This window comes from Apodemus sylvaticus, chromosome 9 (assembly GCF_947179515.1).
Source record: "Apodemus sylvaticus chromosome 9, mApoSyl1.1, whole genome shotgun sequence".
Classification (NCBI taxonomy): domain Eukaryota; kingdom Metazoa; phylum Chordata; class Mammalia; order Rodentia; family Muridae; genus Apodemus; species Apodemus sylvaticus.
This window is the reverse complement of record NC_067480.1, coordinates 98,278,864-98,294,833: the sequence shown is the minus strand read 5'-3', so window position 1 is coordinate 98,294,833 and position 15,970 is coordinate 98,278,864. Positions and strand designations below refer to the sequence as shown.

General features: G+C 41.3%; 1 protein-coding gene across 1 annotated transcript; it reads left to right on the top strand.

Moving 5' to 3' along the window:
* Positions 1-1,907: 1,907 nt before the first annotated feature.
* Positions 1,908-7,231, top strand: LOC127691875 (uncharacterized). The gene is made up of 2 exons (XM_052191805.1): positions 1,908-2,093; positions 3,311-7,231. Exons 1-2 carry the CDS (start codon positions 1,908-1,910, stop codon positions 7,229-7,231), a joined length of 4,107 nt encoding a protein of 1,368 aa, XP_052047765.1.
* The last annotated feature ends 8,739 nt before the right edge of the window (positions 7,232-15,970 follow it).

Below are 15,970 nucleotides of genomic sequence, written 5' to 3'. Positions count from 1 at the left end.
TGTAGCTAGTAAATTTAATATTTTATGGTCAGTCAGGCCAATTTGGAATTGTTGACCTGAGACTTTGTGGAGTTTCCCTACTTCCTAGAGGAGTCTACCAACACCCTCTGAGTAAATAGTGCTTCCTATCATATATTATAGTTGTTTGAATTCCCAGACTATTCTCCTTAACTTCTGACACACCTTCCTGGTCTTTCCCTACCAGCTGTTGAACTTTTATCCTTTCACTATCCACTATGTCTGGATTTTTCACAAACAACTCTTCCTGTTATAACTGATTCATAACATCTCCAAATATCTCATTTTCCTTCCACTTAACTCTGAGTAAAGCTTGGAAAAATGGGGGAATCTTGTGTTGAATAGTTCATGAATCTTCTTGGACCCAAGTCTGGTATTACCTGGTGCTGGTCATAAGGTTCATTGGCATCAGTCTTTGTAGGCCCTGGAGTGATCACGCTATCAGGAATGTTTCCTGGAACATCCCTTGGGCCCTTGATCTATCTAGATCTGGCCAGATCACATTATGCTAACTATTATCATAAAAATCACGAAAGACAAGGCACAGAACTAAAATCCACAGAATTTGATCAGTGCACTGGAACCATTTGCAAAAGCAGGATGCCAGGGACCTCCTCCGGGAGGCCAAGTTCTGAGGAACACTGGCCTCAGGTCTGAAAGTACAACTGTCACCATGTCACATAGACTTCACCAGAGTTGGTGTGGCAACCCTTGTTGAATTAAAGAAGGCTGAAAGAAGCTGAGGAGAAGGGCAATCTTGAAGGAGGACCAGCAGTCTCATTTAATCGGGTCCCCTGAAACCTTTAAAATGCTGGACCACCAAACAGGCAGCATATACCATATGATATGAGGCTCCCAACACACATACAGTAGAGGACTGCTGGGTCTGTGTTCATTCAGAGATCATGCACCTAACCCTTAAGACACTGGAGGATCCAAGGAGTTTAGAGGTCAGGTAAGGTGTGAGAAGGCGACATCCATGTGGAGATAGGGGATGAAGAGGAGATATGGGATGTGGAAGAGTTGGAGGGTGGATTGGGGTGGGGGGAATAAATTATGGAGTCTAAAAAACTTTAATTAATTAATAAAAATTGTTAAAAATTTTAAATCTTCTATTTTCTGTACCTGCCACATTATGTTACAGGTGTCCTTCAACTATATCCTGTTAACTTCTCAAATTGAACTAAATTGATAGTTCTTAAATTCTAACTCTGTGCTAACAGATCTTTGTTTTAAATAGAATACAGTTTTAATTTTTGATAAACTGCTGAATTTTAAAGTGTTTTGGGGACTCCAAATATTTTGGATCATGAAGAGAATATATATTGTCCTGTGGTGATTTTGTCTTTACATTAGCATGATGTGACATAACAGATGTGAATGTTAATCACTGCTTGGCTATGCTAATAAAGTTTTTTAACTATAAAAGAATAATAATTTACTGGGAACAAAGATAAGCTATGATCTCAGGATGAAGAGATGTTAATGTGTAGTCAGAAGTCATCCTGAGCTCAACAGTCCCTAAGAAACAGCTCAAGTTCCACAGAGAAGTCTACTTTGACAAAAACTAAGAACCTGATGGATTCAGACATCTTCCAGGATGCAGAAGAATTCTGGGGCTCAGGGAGTAGACATAAAACATAGACAGAGTTGTAGTTTTGACAGCTAGATCAGCAGGATTTGAAAGGATGGAGGAAGTGAGGAAAGCCAGGAGTTGGGTGGGGCTCCTGGGGTGGAGGCTGGGGAGGGGCTGTGGCACCCTCCCTCCTGCCAGTAGCCCTTTGTGATTCAGAGGCCTCAGCTGTGTGATGTGGCCTGAGCCCTCCTTGACAAGTCAGATGCTGTACTCCAGGACTCAGTGGCCTGAGACCTGCACTGCTATTCAGAAGATGGAGAATTTTCTCCTACTGATGAATAGCTTTATTGACTTGTGGAAGATCCCCAGCTCCATGTCCACACTATTGGACATGAGCTTTGCCGTTATGTGCGGAGTGGGACTCTTTTATCTACTAATCCCATTCCTGAATGAGTATCCAGACTCACCACCACCTGGGAGCAAAAAGAACATCCAAAAGGTGAGGAAAGCCTTGGTTCACACACAGTGGAGAGGCAGACTTTTGTTTATAATTGTTACTTTAACATTCCATAGAAACACAGGTTTAGTGAAAATTTTTGGCATTTTTTTAAACACAGAAATATAAGAATTTTAATCTCAAGTGTGGGATATGGAGTTGTTTCAGATTTTTCAGAGTAGTTGACATTGATTTGCCTCATGCTCTATCAGGGACACATTTCTACAAGCAGTCAATAATTTCTGCATTTGTGTGATGATTGGAATTCTGGGGACTTTTCATATGATATATAAATGCTAGTCTTGAGAGTCACAGTGGGTTGTTGACTCTTTGCTCTGTTGCTGGTGTTTGTGGTTTGTTAAGTAGACAAGTGTAAAGAAGAGAAAAGAAATAAGAAATTAGATATCCTGATGGTAAAGATCAACGTGCCCCAAAGGAACTGAGCCTAACTAATCAACAGGAAATGTCTAACAATAACATCTCCTCCTTTCCTCTCTATCCTTTTTTTCCCTCCTATCTAGTGTTAACTGACTGAAAGTGTGGAAGAAAAGGGGTGGGAAAGGGTGAAATAAAGAAAATCCTAAAGTCTAGCTTCAGACAGGTGAGTAGAAATCTCCAGGAGTAGCAGCACATCAGTCTGCAGGCAGGGCAGAGGTGTGAGAGACCTGAGTTGTGTACCTGAAGCTCTCAGACCATATGTACAGGGCGGCAGAGAGGCCACTAAGAATGACTGTAGTTCCATGGACAGACTACATTTCTGAGATTTTGGGGACATAGGACAAGCTCTGAGAACGGTCATCTGCCCTCTACTCAGGCACTTGCTTTTGTTTGTGTTGAGCTGATGTGAAGCAGGTGACAGACCAAGGCCCTCATTCAGGGCTTGGGTCTGCTCTGGCCTCAGGCAGCAGACATCACCTGACAGTCTCCAGGCAGCTACAGATCTCAGCCTTGGGCAGGATCCTGTCTGAGGGATCCTGTCTGAGGAACGCTGACCAAGGACATCCATGGTAAGTATGACATAGACAGTCTTTTTCTGCTGTTTTCCCAACAAGGCCAAAAGGAATGTGCTTATGCACAATATGAATGAGTCAAGGATGGATGAGAGAGAGCTCTCTGAGAAATGTGGATTTCATGTTATCCATGAGCACACAAAGCAGGCAGCTTTCTCTACCAGAGAGAAGAAGGAACCCCAGCTCATTTGTATTGTTTCTAACTGGCAGGTGGTGAAGAGGGCGCAGAGCAAGGGCAGAAAGAAAACTGCTACTGTGAAAGCTTGCAGAAAGAGCCAAAAGAATGCGCAGGATACCCAGAATGCATCACGGTCTATGGAAAGCCCCTCTCAGCATCCTTTACTGGACTCCTCTCCCCACTCCCCTTGGAACTCTAAGGAGAAACTGAATCATCTTTCTCTCCCTCAGTTGTTTTCTTACCTCAAGGTCTTAGAGGAACTTATACACCAGAAATTTAACCAACTCTTATGGGGTATATCCTCTGTGTTCTCTGAGTCAGTTGTGGCTACTGCCTGGGTCTCCAGAAAATCCTCCTCAGGAGATCGTAAAATTGTGAGGTTTAGTGATACACTTGACTCTGCCCAAGCTACACCTCCAGCTACAGGGCCTCCAGAGCTTTGCCAGGACCAGACATTGCCCAACCAACATGTGAGACCAAGCATGGCAGATGTGACAGAGGTTCAGAAACAAGGAAACCTCCCAACCTCTATACTAAATCAACCACCTCCTTCATTCCAGAGTAGGGCCCTTAGACGAACATGTTCCACCACTGAGATAGGCATACAGGCATCCCTTTCAATTGAAAATGAGCCCCATCAACCTGACCTGAATTTGCAAGACATTGCAGGCTGTAATATCCAAAAACGTCAACCAGCCAGTGGCCAAGCCACTGACTTGTCCAGGGGCACCCTGCCCATTAAAACTATCAGGTCAGCTGCCATCCTCCCTGAGCACTATCAAATGGCCCACCATCATGAGGAGCCACACCAGGAAGAGAAGGCAATTAACAAGGGAAAAGAACAAGTAAACCATGTCCGATTCCTCCCATCTAAGGAACTGCTACAGCTTCAGGGAGATTTCCAACCAAACAAGGACCAGCCTAAACTCAACCAGCCTGCCCAGCCCTCCATCCTCAACTCCGAAAGCTACAAGTGCAGTCAGATGTTGGGGTCTGTACCTACAGGGGTGGTCTTAAAGAAGGCCATAGCAAAGTATGGCATACCTAACACCATCAAGAAGGAAGTAAGTGTTAGAGTCAAAGACCTGCCTTGTTCTTCAAGCAGCACCCCTGGGAAGGGTCTGGAACCTGGGAAGCCTCCACTGAGGACAGACAAGCTGTCCACTATGAACACAACTGAGGACCTTTCATTCCTTGATGCAAAAACACAAATGAATCTGGAATCAAACATCATGCAGCTTCCTGGGAAACACCAAATATTACCCTGTGTTTCTAAGGCTGAATATTATTCCAAGGCTGCCATGATCCTAGAAAAATTGCATCACCAAGATCCAGGGGGGACAAGGGTAGATACTGTATCATCAACAAGTCTTCGAAGTCCTCTGTTTGAACACTCATCTACAGAGGTTCAAGAGACCCAAAGAGCCCCTCTACCTTCTGCCAGCCATGGGCCCTCAGATCAATGGCTGAGAAACAAGAGTGTTGAACCCCATACTTTCTGCTTGCAGGCAAAAACTCAACAGAGCAGGACTATCCTAGGAACTGGGAGGGGCATCCTGAAACGAAATAACAGCCCAGAAATGTTCAAGTATACATCATGGAAGATGTCTGAGGATGTGGTCTCAGGACATCCCAGCTGGAGTGCAACAACTGTGGGCCTGAAAGACAGTGTCCCAATTTCTGTGGCTGAAGATATCAACACATTGAAGTTAAAAGAAGAGCCACCTCATGCATCCAGAGTGAATCTGGGATCAGGTGAGAATCCTTATGGGCAAGCTATCAATTTCAGTCTCAAGGACCTTGAGTCTATAGAGGACAGAAGAAGCCCAGGCAATCTCCAAACACGTACCCCACAAAACTCAGGGGACTTCTATTTAAAAACAAAAGAGTATGATAAGATTGACTTGAGAGCAAAAAAGCAGACACAGGCCTGGCCTGTGAGCCATCATCCAGATGCCTCCAATATAGTACACCCTGCCAATGTCAGCTTGCCTTCACAGTGCTCACTGTCCAGCTTCCAGAATAGATCCCCAAACCCCAAGACTTTCAAAGGTTTAGGTGATCTCCTCATGAGTATGAACACTCGGGAGTTCAGAGTCCACAAGGATAAGATCGAAGCAAGGAGTGAGAGTGTATTTCATTCACATCAAGAAAGGCCTAGTATTTTGAAATCTGGAGGCATAAACCAGGGACAAAGTCTTGGAAGAGTAAAGTCTTCTATCCTGAGCTCCACCCAGCTCAAGGATACAGACAAGACTGAGAGTCGGTCCTCCCTTGATATAGCAGGGAAAAGAAAGGCTCTTTCTAAAAGCTCCTTGACAAACATCACCAGAAATGCTGCACATCATGAAAACCTCAGCACAGATTACAAGGAGCAGAGGGATTCTTGGAAAGAAGAAAGGCCCCCACCAGTTACTGAGCAGACACAGGAGGTAGTAGATAGAGTGAACCTCATCTACAGCACAGCAGTTGAACTGCAATCTCTAATGAACGCTCTGGTCCAGAACCTGACGAATAATGTAGGTGATCCACCAAAACTCACCATAGATCCTGTGACCCAATTACAAGACTATAAAGTAGACCCATTGACATTCCAGCTGGGTGGCTCTTCTCACTCTCCTGATGGCCTCCATGACCCAGACCAGACCAGACCAGCAAGAAGAATGAGCAGTGGCCATGCCAGCTCTAAGGAGCACAGTCATCCTTGCACATACGGAGAAACTGGTGACAAACTGCAGCCACGCGTTGATACCCACAGAGCCTATGACCAAGATCAGAATAAAATGAAGAAAGAACTAGGCTTTGAAGAGCTCCCCATTCCCTCGGGCAATGACCATCTAGGTTGTTACAGGAGAGTGGAAGACGAGCAGAAGTCAGGTCTTGCTGAACAGAAAGCAGGTGACCCAGATCTAATTGGAATGGAGACTGGAGTCAGAGGCTTTCACCGGATAAGCATCAAGGAGCATACCCATTCAATCAAATACACAAAAATTAGATACAAACAGAAGCCACGTGTTGACCAGAAAGCCTTTGATGCACATCAACATACAAAGAAAGGAATGGGCCATGGTCACCTTATGAATCCCAAAGAGTACCATCCAGTCAAGAACAGGGGAAATGGAGGCCAGGAGCAGTCAGATGTTGCTCCCCATGGAGCCTCTGACCCAGCTGAAATTAAGACCAAGAGTGGAAGGGAGGGTTCTCCACATAGAAGCCCCAAGATGCATAACCGTTCACACAGATACAAAGAAACCGGAGGCAAACCACAGCCCAGTGTTAATGACCAGAGATCGGGTGAACAGCATCGGAATAGCCAGAAGAGAAGAATAACCTATGACAACCTCCTCAACCCCAAGGGGAAGAACCATCCCTGTTGGCACAGGGTAACTGGAGACAAACAGCAGTTAGAGCTTGCTGACCAGAGAGCCTATGACTCAGATCAAAGTACAAGGAGTGGAATGGGCTCCTGTCCACAAAGAAGCCCCAAGGGGCAACGCCGTTCATTCAGATGCAGAGAAGGAGAAACAGTGCTGTCCTCTGCAATTTCCCAGAGAACCTGTGACCAACATCCACGCAGTGAGAAAGGAAAAGGCTTTGACCACCACCCCACTCCCCAGAGGAACTGCCATCCACACAGTTCCAAAGTTGTTGGAGACGAGCAGCAGTCACGTCTTGCTCACCAGAGAGCCTATGATGCAAATAAAAAGAAGAGTGGAGTGGACAGCTGTCGATTTACATGCCCTGAGGGCTACAACTTTTTAGTCAGATATGGAATAATTGAAAATAAGCAGCAGCCAGGCATTGTCCCTAGAGCCTGTGACCCACATCAAAATACGAAAGAAGGAATGGGCCAAGCTATGAGTCCCAAAGAGAACCATCCAGTCAAGGAAACCGGAACTGGAGGCCAGGACCAGTTAGGTGTTGCTGCCCAGGGAGCCTCTAACCTGAGGTAGACCCAGCAGTAGTCAAAGAGCACGTACTTCAGGTCCCCTTTCCTTCGCACACCAGGAAGCCTTCCAAAAGATGTCCCATTTGCCCTACCCTTGTTTCCCCTAGGCTTTCTTGGTCATAAATGTTGTTTTTTTTTCCCCTGAAAAATTACAATAAACACTGAAAAGAATGCAAACAAAATGGAATGCTTATTCACTTTTTGGAAAACAACATGAGGATGTTTTAGAAAACTACATGCAGAAATGCTGTGCAATCCAGATGTGTCACTCCTGGGTATAGAATTGAAGGATTCTAAGTCAGAACACCAGAGAATCTAGCACACACATGCTTATATCTGCTCTATTCATAATGTCCAATATAAGAAATAATCCTAGATGTGCATCCACAGAGGAAGAGATAAAGAAAATGTGGTATGTACATACACACACACACACACACCACACACACACACACACACACAGACATATATGGATAATAATGTTAAGAGAAATAAGTCAGACTGAGAAAGACAAATTCACATTTTCTACATATTTGATAATAGAATATATATTATACATATAATACAGTACAGAAAAGCAGAAAAAAGACTATACAGGGCAGAAAGAGGTCTGAAGAATGGGGAGGTAGAGGAACAAGAGTTGAATGGGCAAAGTAAAGGGAACAGAAAGAACAGCGTGAATAATATACAGGTATATAAAACACTGTCATAATGAAACCATGTCTTTTACTTGCTTAGAGTTATACCAAGATATTTTATATTATTTGTGGCTATTGTAAAGGATGTTGTCTCCTTAATTTCTTTCTCTTTGTGTAGAGGAAGGCTACTAATTTGAGTTTCCTTTCTATCCAGCCATTATGCTGAAGTTGTTTATCAGGTGTAGGGAGTTCTCTGATAGAATTTTGGGGGTCATTTATGTATACAGTCATATCATCTGCAAATAGTGATACTTTGACTTCTTCCTTTCTAATTTGTATTCCTTCAGTCTCCTGTCTCTAGCTGGAAATCTGAGTACTATATTGAATAGATACAAGGAGAGTAGGCAGCCTTGTCTTGTCCCTGATTTTAGTGGGATTACTTTAAGTTTCTCTCCATTTAATCTGTCTATTGGCTTGCTATATATTGCTTTTATTCTATTCAGGCATGTGCCTTGAATCCCTGATCTCTCAAAGACTTTTAGCATGAAGGGGGTATTGGAATTTGTCACAGGATTTCTCAGCATCTAGTGAGATGATTATGTGTGTGTTCTTTTTCTTTCAGTTTGTTTATGTAGTGGATTAAGTTGATGGATTTTCACATATTAAACCACCTTTGCATCCCTGGAATGAAGCCTGCTTGAACCTGGTGAATGATGTTTTTGATGTGTTCTTGGATTCAGTTTGTGATAATTTTATTGATATTTTTGCATAGATATTCATAAGTGAAATTGGTCTGAAGTGCTCTTTATTTGTTGAGTCTTTGTATGAATTTGTTATTGAGTAACTGTAGCTTAATCAGGTAGTTGTACTGCCTGATTTTGTGTGTCAACTTAGCTCAGGCTGAAGTTATCACAGAGAAAGGAGCTTCAGGTGAGGAAATGCCTCCATGAGATCCAGCTATAAGGCATTTTCTCAATTAGGGATGAAGTGGGAGAGACAATTGTGGGTGGTACCATCCATGGGCTGGTAGTCTTGGGTTCTATAAGAAAGCAAGCTGTGCAAGCCAGGGGAAACAAGCCAGTAAGAAACATCCCTCCATGGCCTCTGAATCAGCTCCTACTTCCTGGCCTGCTTGAGTTCCTGACTTCCTTTATTGATAAACAGCAATGTGGAAATGTAATCTGAATAAACCCTTTCCTCCCAAACTTGCTTCTTGGTAATGATGTTTGTGCAGGAATAGAAACCCTAAGACAGTAGTGTTCCCTCTGTTTCTATTTTGTGGAATAAATTGAGGATTCTTTTAGTAATTTGTTCACCCTTGCTTTTGGGTCATAGATGCTCAGAATTGAGGTGTCATCTTGGTGTATTTTTCCTTTAGTGTAAATGAATTGTCCTTCCCAATCTCATTGATAACATTTGGTACAATTTCATTAGATATTAGAATGTTTATTCCAGTTTTGTTCTTGAATCTATTTGCTTAAAAAACTTCTTCTAGCCCTTTACTCCAAGTAGTGTCTTTATTTGTTGTGGAGGTATGTTTCTTTTGTGCAGCAGAATGATGGATCCTGTTTACCTATCAAGTCTGTTAGACCGTGTATTTTTATTTGTGAATTGAGTCCATTGACATGAGAGATATTAATGACTAATTATATATAGTTTCTGGTATTTTGATTTTGGAGGTGGTACTGTGTGTGAATCTCTTCTTTGGATTTTGTTGTGAGATGATTAATTTTTTGTGTTTTCTTGGGTGTAATCACCTTCCTCATGTTTGTGTTTTCCTTCTTGTATCATCTGTACAGTTGGATTAGTAGAAAGATACTGTTTAGATTTGGTTTTGTCTTTTTTTTTTATTCGATAAAATTTATTTACATTTCAAATGATTTCCCCTTTTCTAGCCCCCCCACTCCCCGATAGTCCCGTAAGCCCCCTTCTCTTCCCCTGTCCTCCCTCCCACCCCTTCCCACTTCCCTGTTCTGGTTTTGCCGAATACTGTTTCACTGAGTCTTTCCAGAACCAGGGGCCACTTCTCCTTTCTTCTTGTATCTCATTTGATGTGTGGATTATGTTTTGGGTATTCCAGTTTTCTAGGTTAATAACCACTTATTAGTGAGTGCATACCATGATTCACCTTTTGAGTCTGGGTTACCTCACTTAGTATGATGTTCTCTAGCTCCATCCATTTGCCTAAGAATTTCATGAATTCATTGTTTCTAATGGCTGAATAGTACTCCATTGTGTAGATATACCACATTTTTTGCATCCACTCTCCTGTTGAGGGATACCTGGGTTCTTTCCAGCATCTGGCAATTATAAATAGGGCTGCTATGAACATAGTAGAGCATGTATCCTTATTACATGGTGGGGAATCCTCTGGATATATGCCCAGGAGTGGTATAGCAGGATCTTCTGGAAGTGAGGTGCCCAGTTTTCGGAGGAACCGCCAGACTGATTTCCAGAGTGGTTGTACCAATTTGCAACCCCACCAGCAATGGAGGAGTGTTCCTCTTTCTCCACACCGTCTCCAACACCTGCTGTCTCCTGAATTTTTAATCTTAGCCATTCTGACTGGTGTAAGATGAAATCTTAGGGTTGTTATGATTTGCATTTCCCTAATGACTAATGAAGTTGAGCATTTTTTAAGATGCTTCTCTGCCATCCGAAGTTCTTCAGGTGAGAATTCTTTGTTTAACTCTGTACCCCATTTTTAATAGGGTTGTTCGGTTTTCTGGAGTCTAACTTCTTGAGTTCTTTATATATATTGGATATTAGCCCTCTATCTGATGTAGGATTGGTGAAGATCTTTTCCCAATTTGTTGGTTGCCGATCTGTCTTCTTGATGGTGTCCTTTGCCTTACAGAAACTCTGTAACCTTATGAGGTCCCATTTGTCAATTCTTGCTCTTAGAGCATACCCTATTGGTGTTCTGTTCAGAAACTTTCTCCCTGTACCGATGTCCTCAAGGGTCTTCCCCAGTTTCTTTTCTATTAGCTTCAGAGTATCTGGCTTTATGTGGAGGTCCTTGATCCATTTGGATTTGATCTTAGTACAAGGAGACAAGGATGGATCAATTCGCATTCTTCTGCATGCTGACCTCCAGTTGAACCAGCACCATTTGTAGAAAAGGCTATCTTTTTTCCATTGGATGTTTTCAGCCTCTTTGTCGAGGATCAAGTGGCCATAGGTGTGTGGGTTCATTTCTGGATCTTCAATCCTGTTCCATTGATCCTCCTGCCTGTCACTGTACCAATACCATGCAGTTTTTAACACTATTGCTCTGTAGTATTGCTTGAGGTCAGGGATACCGATTCCCCCAGATTTTCTTTTGTTGAGAATAATTTTAGCTATCCTGGGTTTTTTGTTGTTCCAGATGAATTTGATAATTGCTCTTTCTAACTCTGTGAAGAATTGAGTTGGGATTTTGATGGGTATTGCATTGAATCTGTATAGTGCTTTAGGCAAAATGGCCATTTTAACTATATTGATTCTACCGATCCATGAGCATGGGAGTTTTTCCCATTTTTTGAGGTCTTCTTCCATTTCCTTCTTCAGAGTCTTGAAGTTCTTGTCATACAGATCTTTCACATGTTTGGTAAGAGTCACCCCAAGATACTTTATACTGTTTGTGGCTATTGTGAAGGGGGTCATTTCCCTAATTTCTTTCTCAGCCTGCTTATCCTTTGAGTATAGGAAGGCCACTGATTTGCTGGAGTTGATTTTATAACCTGCCACTTTGCTGAAGTTGTTTATCAGCTGTAGGAGCTCTCTAGTGGAGTTCTTTGGGTCACTTAGGTAGACAATCATGTCGTCTGCAAATAATGATAGTTTGACTTCTTCCTTTCCAATTTGTATCCCTTTGACCTCCTTATGTTGTCAAATTGCCCGAGCTAGTACCTCAAGTACAATATTGAAAAGATAAGGAGAAAGGGGTCAGCCTTGTCTGGTCCCTGATTTCAGTGGGATTGCTTCAAGTTTCTCTCCATTTAGTTTGATGCTGGCTACCGGTTTGCTGTATATTGCTTTTACTATGTTTAGGTATGGGCCTTGAATTCCTGTTCTCTCCAAGACTTTAAGCATGAAGGGATGCTGAATTTTGTCAAATGCTTTTTCAGCATCCAATGAAATGACCATGTGGTTTTGTTCTTTGAGTTTGTTTATGTAGTGGATTGTATTGATGGATTTCCGTATATTGAACCAACCCTGCATTCCCAGGATAAAGCCTACTTGATCATGGTGGATGATCGTTTTGATGTGTTCTTGGATTCGGTTGGCAAGAATTTTATTGAGTATTTTTGCATCGATGTTCATAAGGGAAATTGGTCTGAAGTTCTCTTTCTTTGTTGGATCTTTGTGTGGCTTTGGTATCAGCGTAATTGTGGCTTCGTAGAAGGAATTGGGTAGTGTTCCTTCTGTTTCTATTTTGTGGAATAGTTTGAAGAGTATTGGTGTTAACTCTTCTTTGAAGGTCTGGTAGAATTCTGCACTGAAGCCATCTGGTCCTGTGCTTTTTTTGGTTGGAAGACTTTCTATGACTCCTTCTATTTCTTTAGGCATTATGGGACTGCTTAGATGGTCTAGTTGGTCCTGATTTAATTTTGGTATTTGGTATCTGTCAAGGAAATTGTCCATTTCCTCCAGATTCTCCAGTTGTGTTGAGTACAGGCTCTTGTAGTAGGATCTGATGATTTTTTGGATTTCCTCAGTTTCTGTTGTTATATCTCCCTTTTCATTTCTAAGTTTGTTAATTTGGATACTTTCTCTGTGTCCTTTGGTCAGTCTGGCTAAGGGTTTATCTATCTTGTTGATTTTCTCAAAGAACCAGCTCCTGGTTTTGTTGATTTTTTGTATGGTTCTCTTTGTTTCTACTTGATTGATTTCGGCCCTGAGTTTGATGATTTCCTGCCTTCTACTCCTCCTGGGCAAAATAGCTTCTTTTTGTTCTAGGGCTTTCAGGTGTGTCATTAAGCTGGTAATGTATGCTCTCTCCATTTTCTTTTTGGAGGCACTCAGGGCTATGAGTTTTCCTCTTAGCACTGCTTTCATTGTGTCCTATAGATTTGGGTATGTTGTGTTTTCATTTTCATTATGTTCTAAAAAGTCTTTAATTTCTTTCTTTGGTTTCTCCCTCTGTGGTAATTGAGACTTTTGCTAGGTATAGTATTATGGATTGGTATCACTGGTCTCTTAGGGTCTAGATGATATCTGTCCAGTATCTTCTGGCTTTGAGATTCCCTGTTGAGAAATTAGGTATAATTCTGATTGGTTGGCCATTTTTTGTGCCTTGGCCCTTTTCCATTAAAGTTATTATTTTTCTTTGTTCTGTACATTTAGTGTTTTGATTATGTGACATGAGGATTTTTCTCTTGCAGTCCAATCTATGACATATTCTGTAAGCCTTTGTATGATTATAAGCATCTATTTCTTTAGGTTGGAGAAGTTTTCTTCTATGAACTTGTTGAGATGTTTTCTGGCCCTTTGAATTCCAAATCTTCACTCTCTTTTACTCTGATTAATTTTAGGTTTGGTCTTTTCATAGTATCCCAAATTTCTTGAATATCTTGAGTTAGGAACTTATTACATTTGACATTTTCTTTGAATGTCACATCAATTTCTTCTATGCTATGTTCTACACCTACGATTCACTCCCATCTCCTGTATTCTGTTGGTGATGCTTGCATCTGTATTTCCTGTTCTCTTTGCTGGGTTTTCCATCTCAAGTATTGCTTCCATTTGTGTTTTCTTTATAGCTTCTATTTCCATGTTTTATTCATTTTTTCAGCTCTTTGAATATGTTTTCTTATATTTATTTAAGGGAATTATTTATATCCTCTTTAAAGATCACTCATTGCCATGAGATGGGACTTAAAGTCATAGCCTTGCTCTTCAGGATATCTAGGTACTGTGGAAGAAGTAGAGCTGGGTTCAGAGATTGTCATATTGTGCTGACATTTGTTGACTATGCTCTCTCACTTGCCTATTTCCATCTGGCTTTCCCTAGTCTTGGTTGTCTTGGTTGTCATGGGTTCTAACAGGCCTCTCAAGAGGGCCTGTATCCCAAGTTAGAGGACATCTTTTGGGAGGCATGCCGAGCTGTGTCCTGGGCCACATTTTCTTTATCAGGTCTTTGGTTGAGGGATATTTAGGTTGTTTTCAGTTTCTTACTATTATAAATAAAACTTCTATGAACATACCTGTGTGTCCTTCTTGTAGGAATGGAGGGTCCTTTGAGCATATACCCAAGAGTAGTATAGCTGAGTTTTTAGGTAGATCAATTCCCAGGTTTCTATGGGAGTTATACAAATTTGTACTCAAGTCACAGACATGTCTCAGCTCTTTTTTTTTCTTTTTTTTAATTTGTTATATTGTTTATTTACATTACAAATGATTTCCCCTTTTCTGGCTCCCCACTCCCCAAAAGTCCCATAAGCCCACTTTCCTCCCCCTGTTCCCCCATCTACTCCTTCCCACTTCCCTGTTCTGGTATTCCCCTATACTGCTGCACTGAGTGTTTCCAGAATCAGGGGTCACTCCTCCGTTCTTCTAGGACATCATTTAATATGTGGATTATGTCTAGGGTATTCAAAGTTGCTAGGCTAATATCCACTTATCAGTACATACCATGATTGATCTTTTGAGACTCAGTACCTCACTTGATTGATTTCAGCCCTGAGTTTGATGATTTCCTTTCTTCTTCTCCTCCTGGGTGAATTAGCTTCTTTTTGTTCCAGTGCTTTCAGTTGTTCCATTAATCTTCTAGTGTATGCTCTCTCCAATTTCTTTTTGGAGGCACTCAAAGCTATGAGTTTTCCTCTTAGCACTGCTTTCATTGTGTCCCATAGATTTGGATATTTTGTGCCTTCATTTTCATTAAATTCTAAAAAATCTTTGATTTCTTTCTTTATTTCTTCCTTAACCAAGGTATCATTGAGTAGAGTATTGCTCAGTTTCCATGTGTATGTGTTCTTTCTGTTGTTTTTATTGTTATTAAAGACCACTTTCACTCCATAATGATCTGATAGGAGGCATGGGATTATTTCAATCTTCTTATATTTGTTGAGGTCTGTCTTGTGACAGACAGATCAATTTTGGAGACGGTACCATGAGATGCTGAGAAAAAGGTATATTCTTTTGCTTTGTGATGAAAAGTTTTATATATATATATATATATATATATATATATATATATGTTAAATCCAATTGGTTCAAAGCTTCGATTAGTTTCACTGTCTCCCTGTTTAGTTTCTGTTTTACTGATCTAATTGATGAGAGTGGAGTGTTGATGTCACCCACAATTATTGTGTTAGGTGCAATGTGTGCTTTGAGATTTAGTAAAGTTCTTTTATGAATGAAGGCGCCCTTGTATTTGGAGCATAGATGTTCAGGATTGAGAGTTCTTCTTGTTGGATTTTTCTTTTGACCAGCAAGAAGTGTCCTTCCATGTCTCTTTTGATGACATTAGGTTGAAAGTCAATTTTATCTGAAATTAGAATGGCAACTCCGGCTTGTTTCCTGAGACCATTTGCTTGTAGAATTGTCTTCCAGCCTTTTACTCTAAGATAGTTTTTGTCTTTGACACTGAGGTGTGTTTCCCGTATGCAGCAAAATGTAGGGTCCTGTTTAAGTAACCAGTCTGTTAGTCTATGTCTTTTTATTGGGGAATTGAGTCCATTGATGTTAAGAGATATTAAGGAGTAGTGGTTATTGCTTCCTATCATTTTTGATGTTAATTTTATACTTGTGATGTTATCTTCTTTTGGGTTTGATGAAAGACGTTTAATATCCTGCTTTTTCCATGGTACAGTTTCCCTCTTTGTAATGCTGTTCTCTCCCTATTATCCTTTGTAGGGCTGGATTTGTGGAAAGATATTGTGTAAATTTGTTTTTGTCATGGAATATCTTGGTTTCTCCATCTATAGTGCTTGAGAGTTTCGCTGGGTATAGTAGTCTTGGCTGGCATTTGTGTTCTCTTAGAGTCTGCATGAGCTCTGCCCAGGATCTTCTAGCTTTCGTGGTCTCTGGTGAGAAGTCTGGTACAATTCTGATTGGTCTTCCTTTCTATGTTACTTGCCCTTTTCCTCTTACTGCCCTAATTATTCTTTCTTTGTTTA

Coding starts and splice junctions, on each gene's coding strand:
- LOC127691875 (XM_052191805.1), top strand. CDS start 1,908: ATGGAGAATTTTCTCCTACTGATGAATAGCTTTATTGACTTGTGGAAG. Junction 2,094..3,310: donor GCAAAAAGAACATCCAAAAG/GTGAGGAAAGCC, acceptor TCTAACTGGCAG/GTGGTGAAGAGGGCGCAGAG.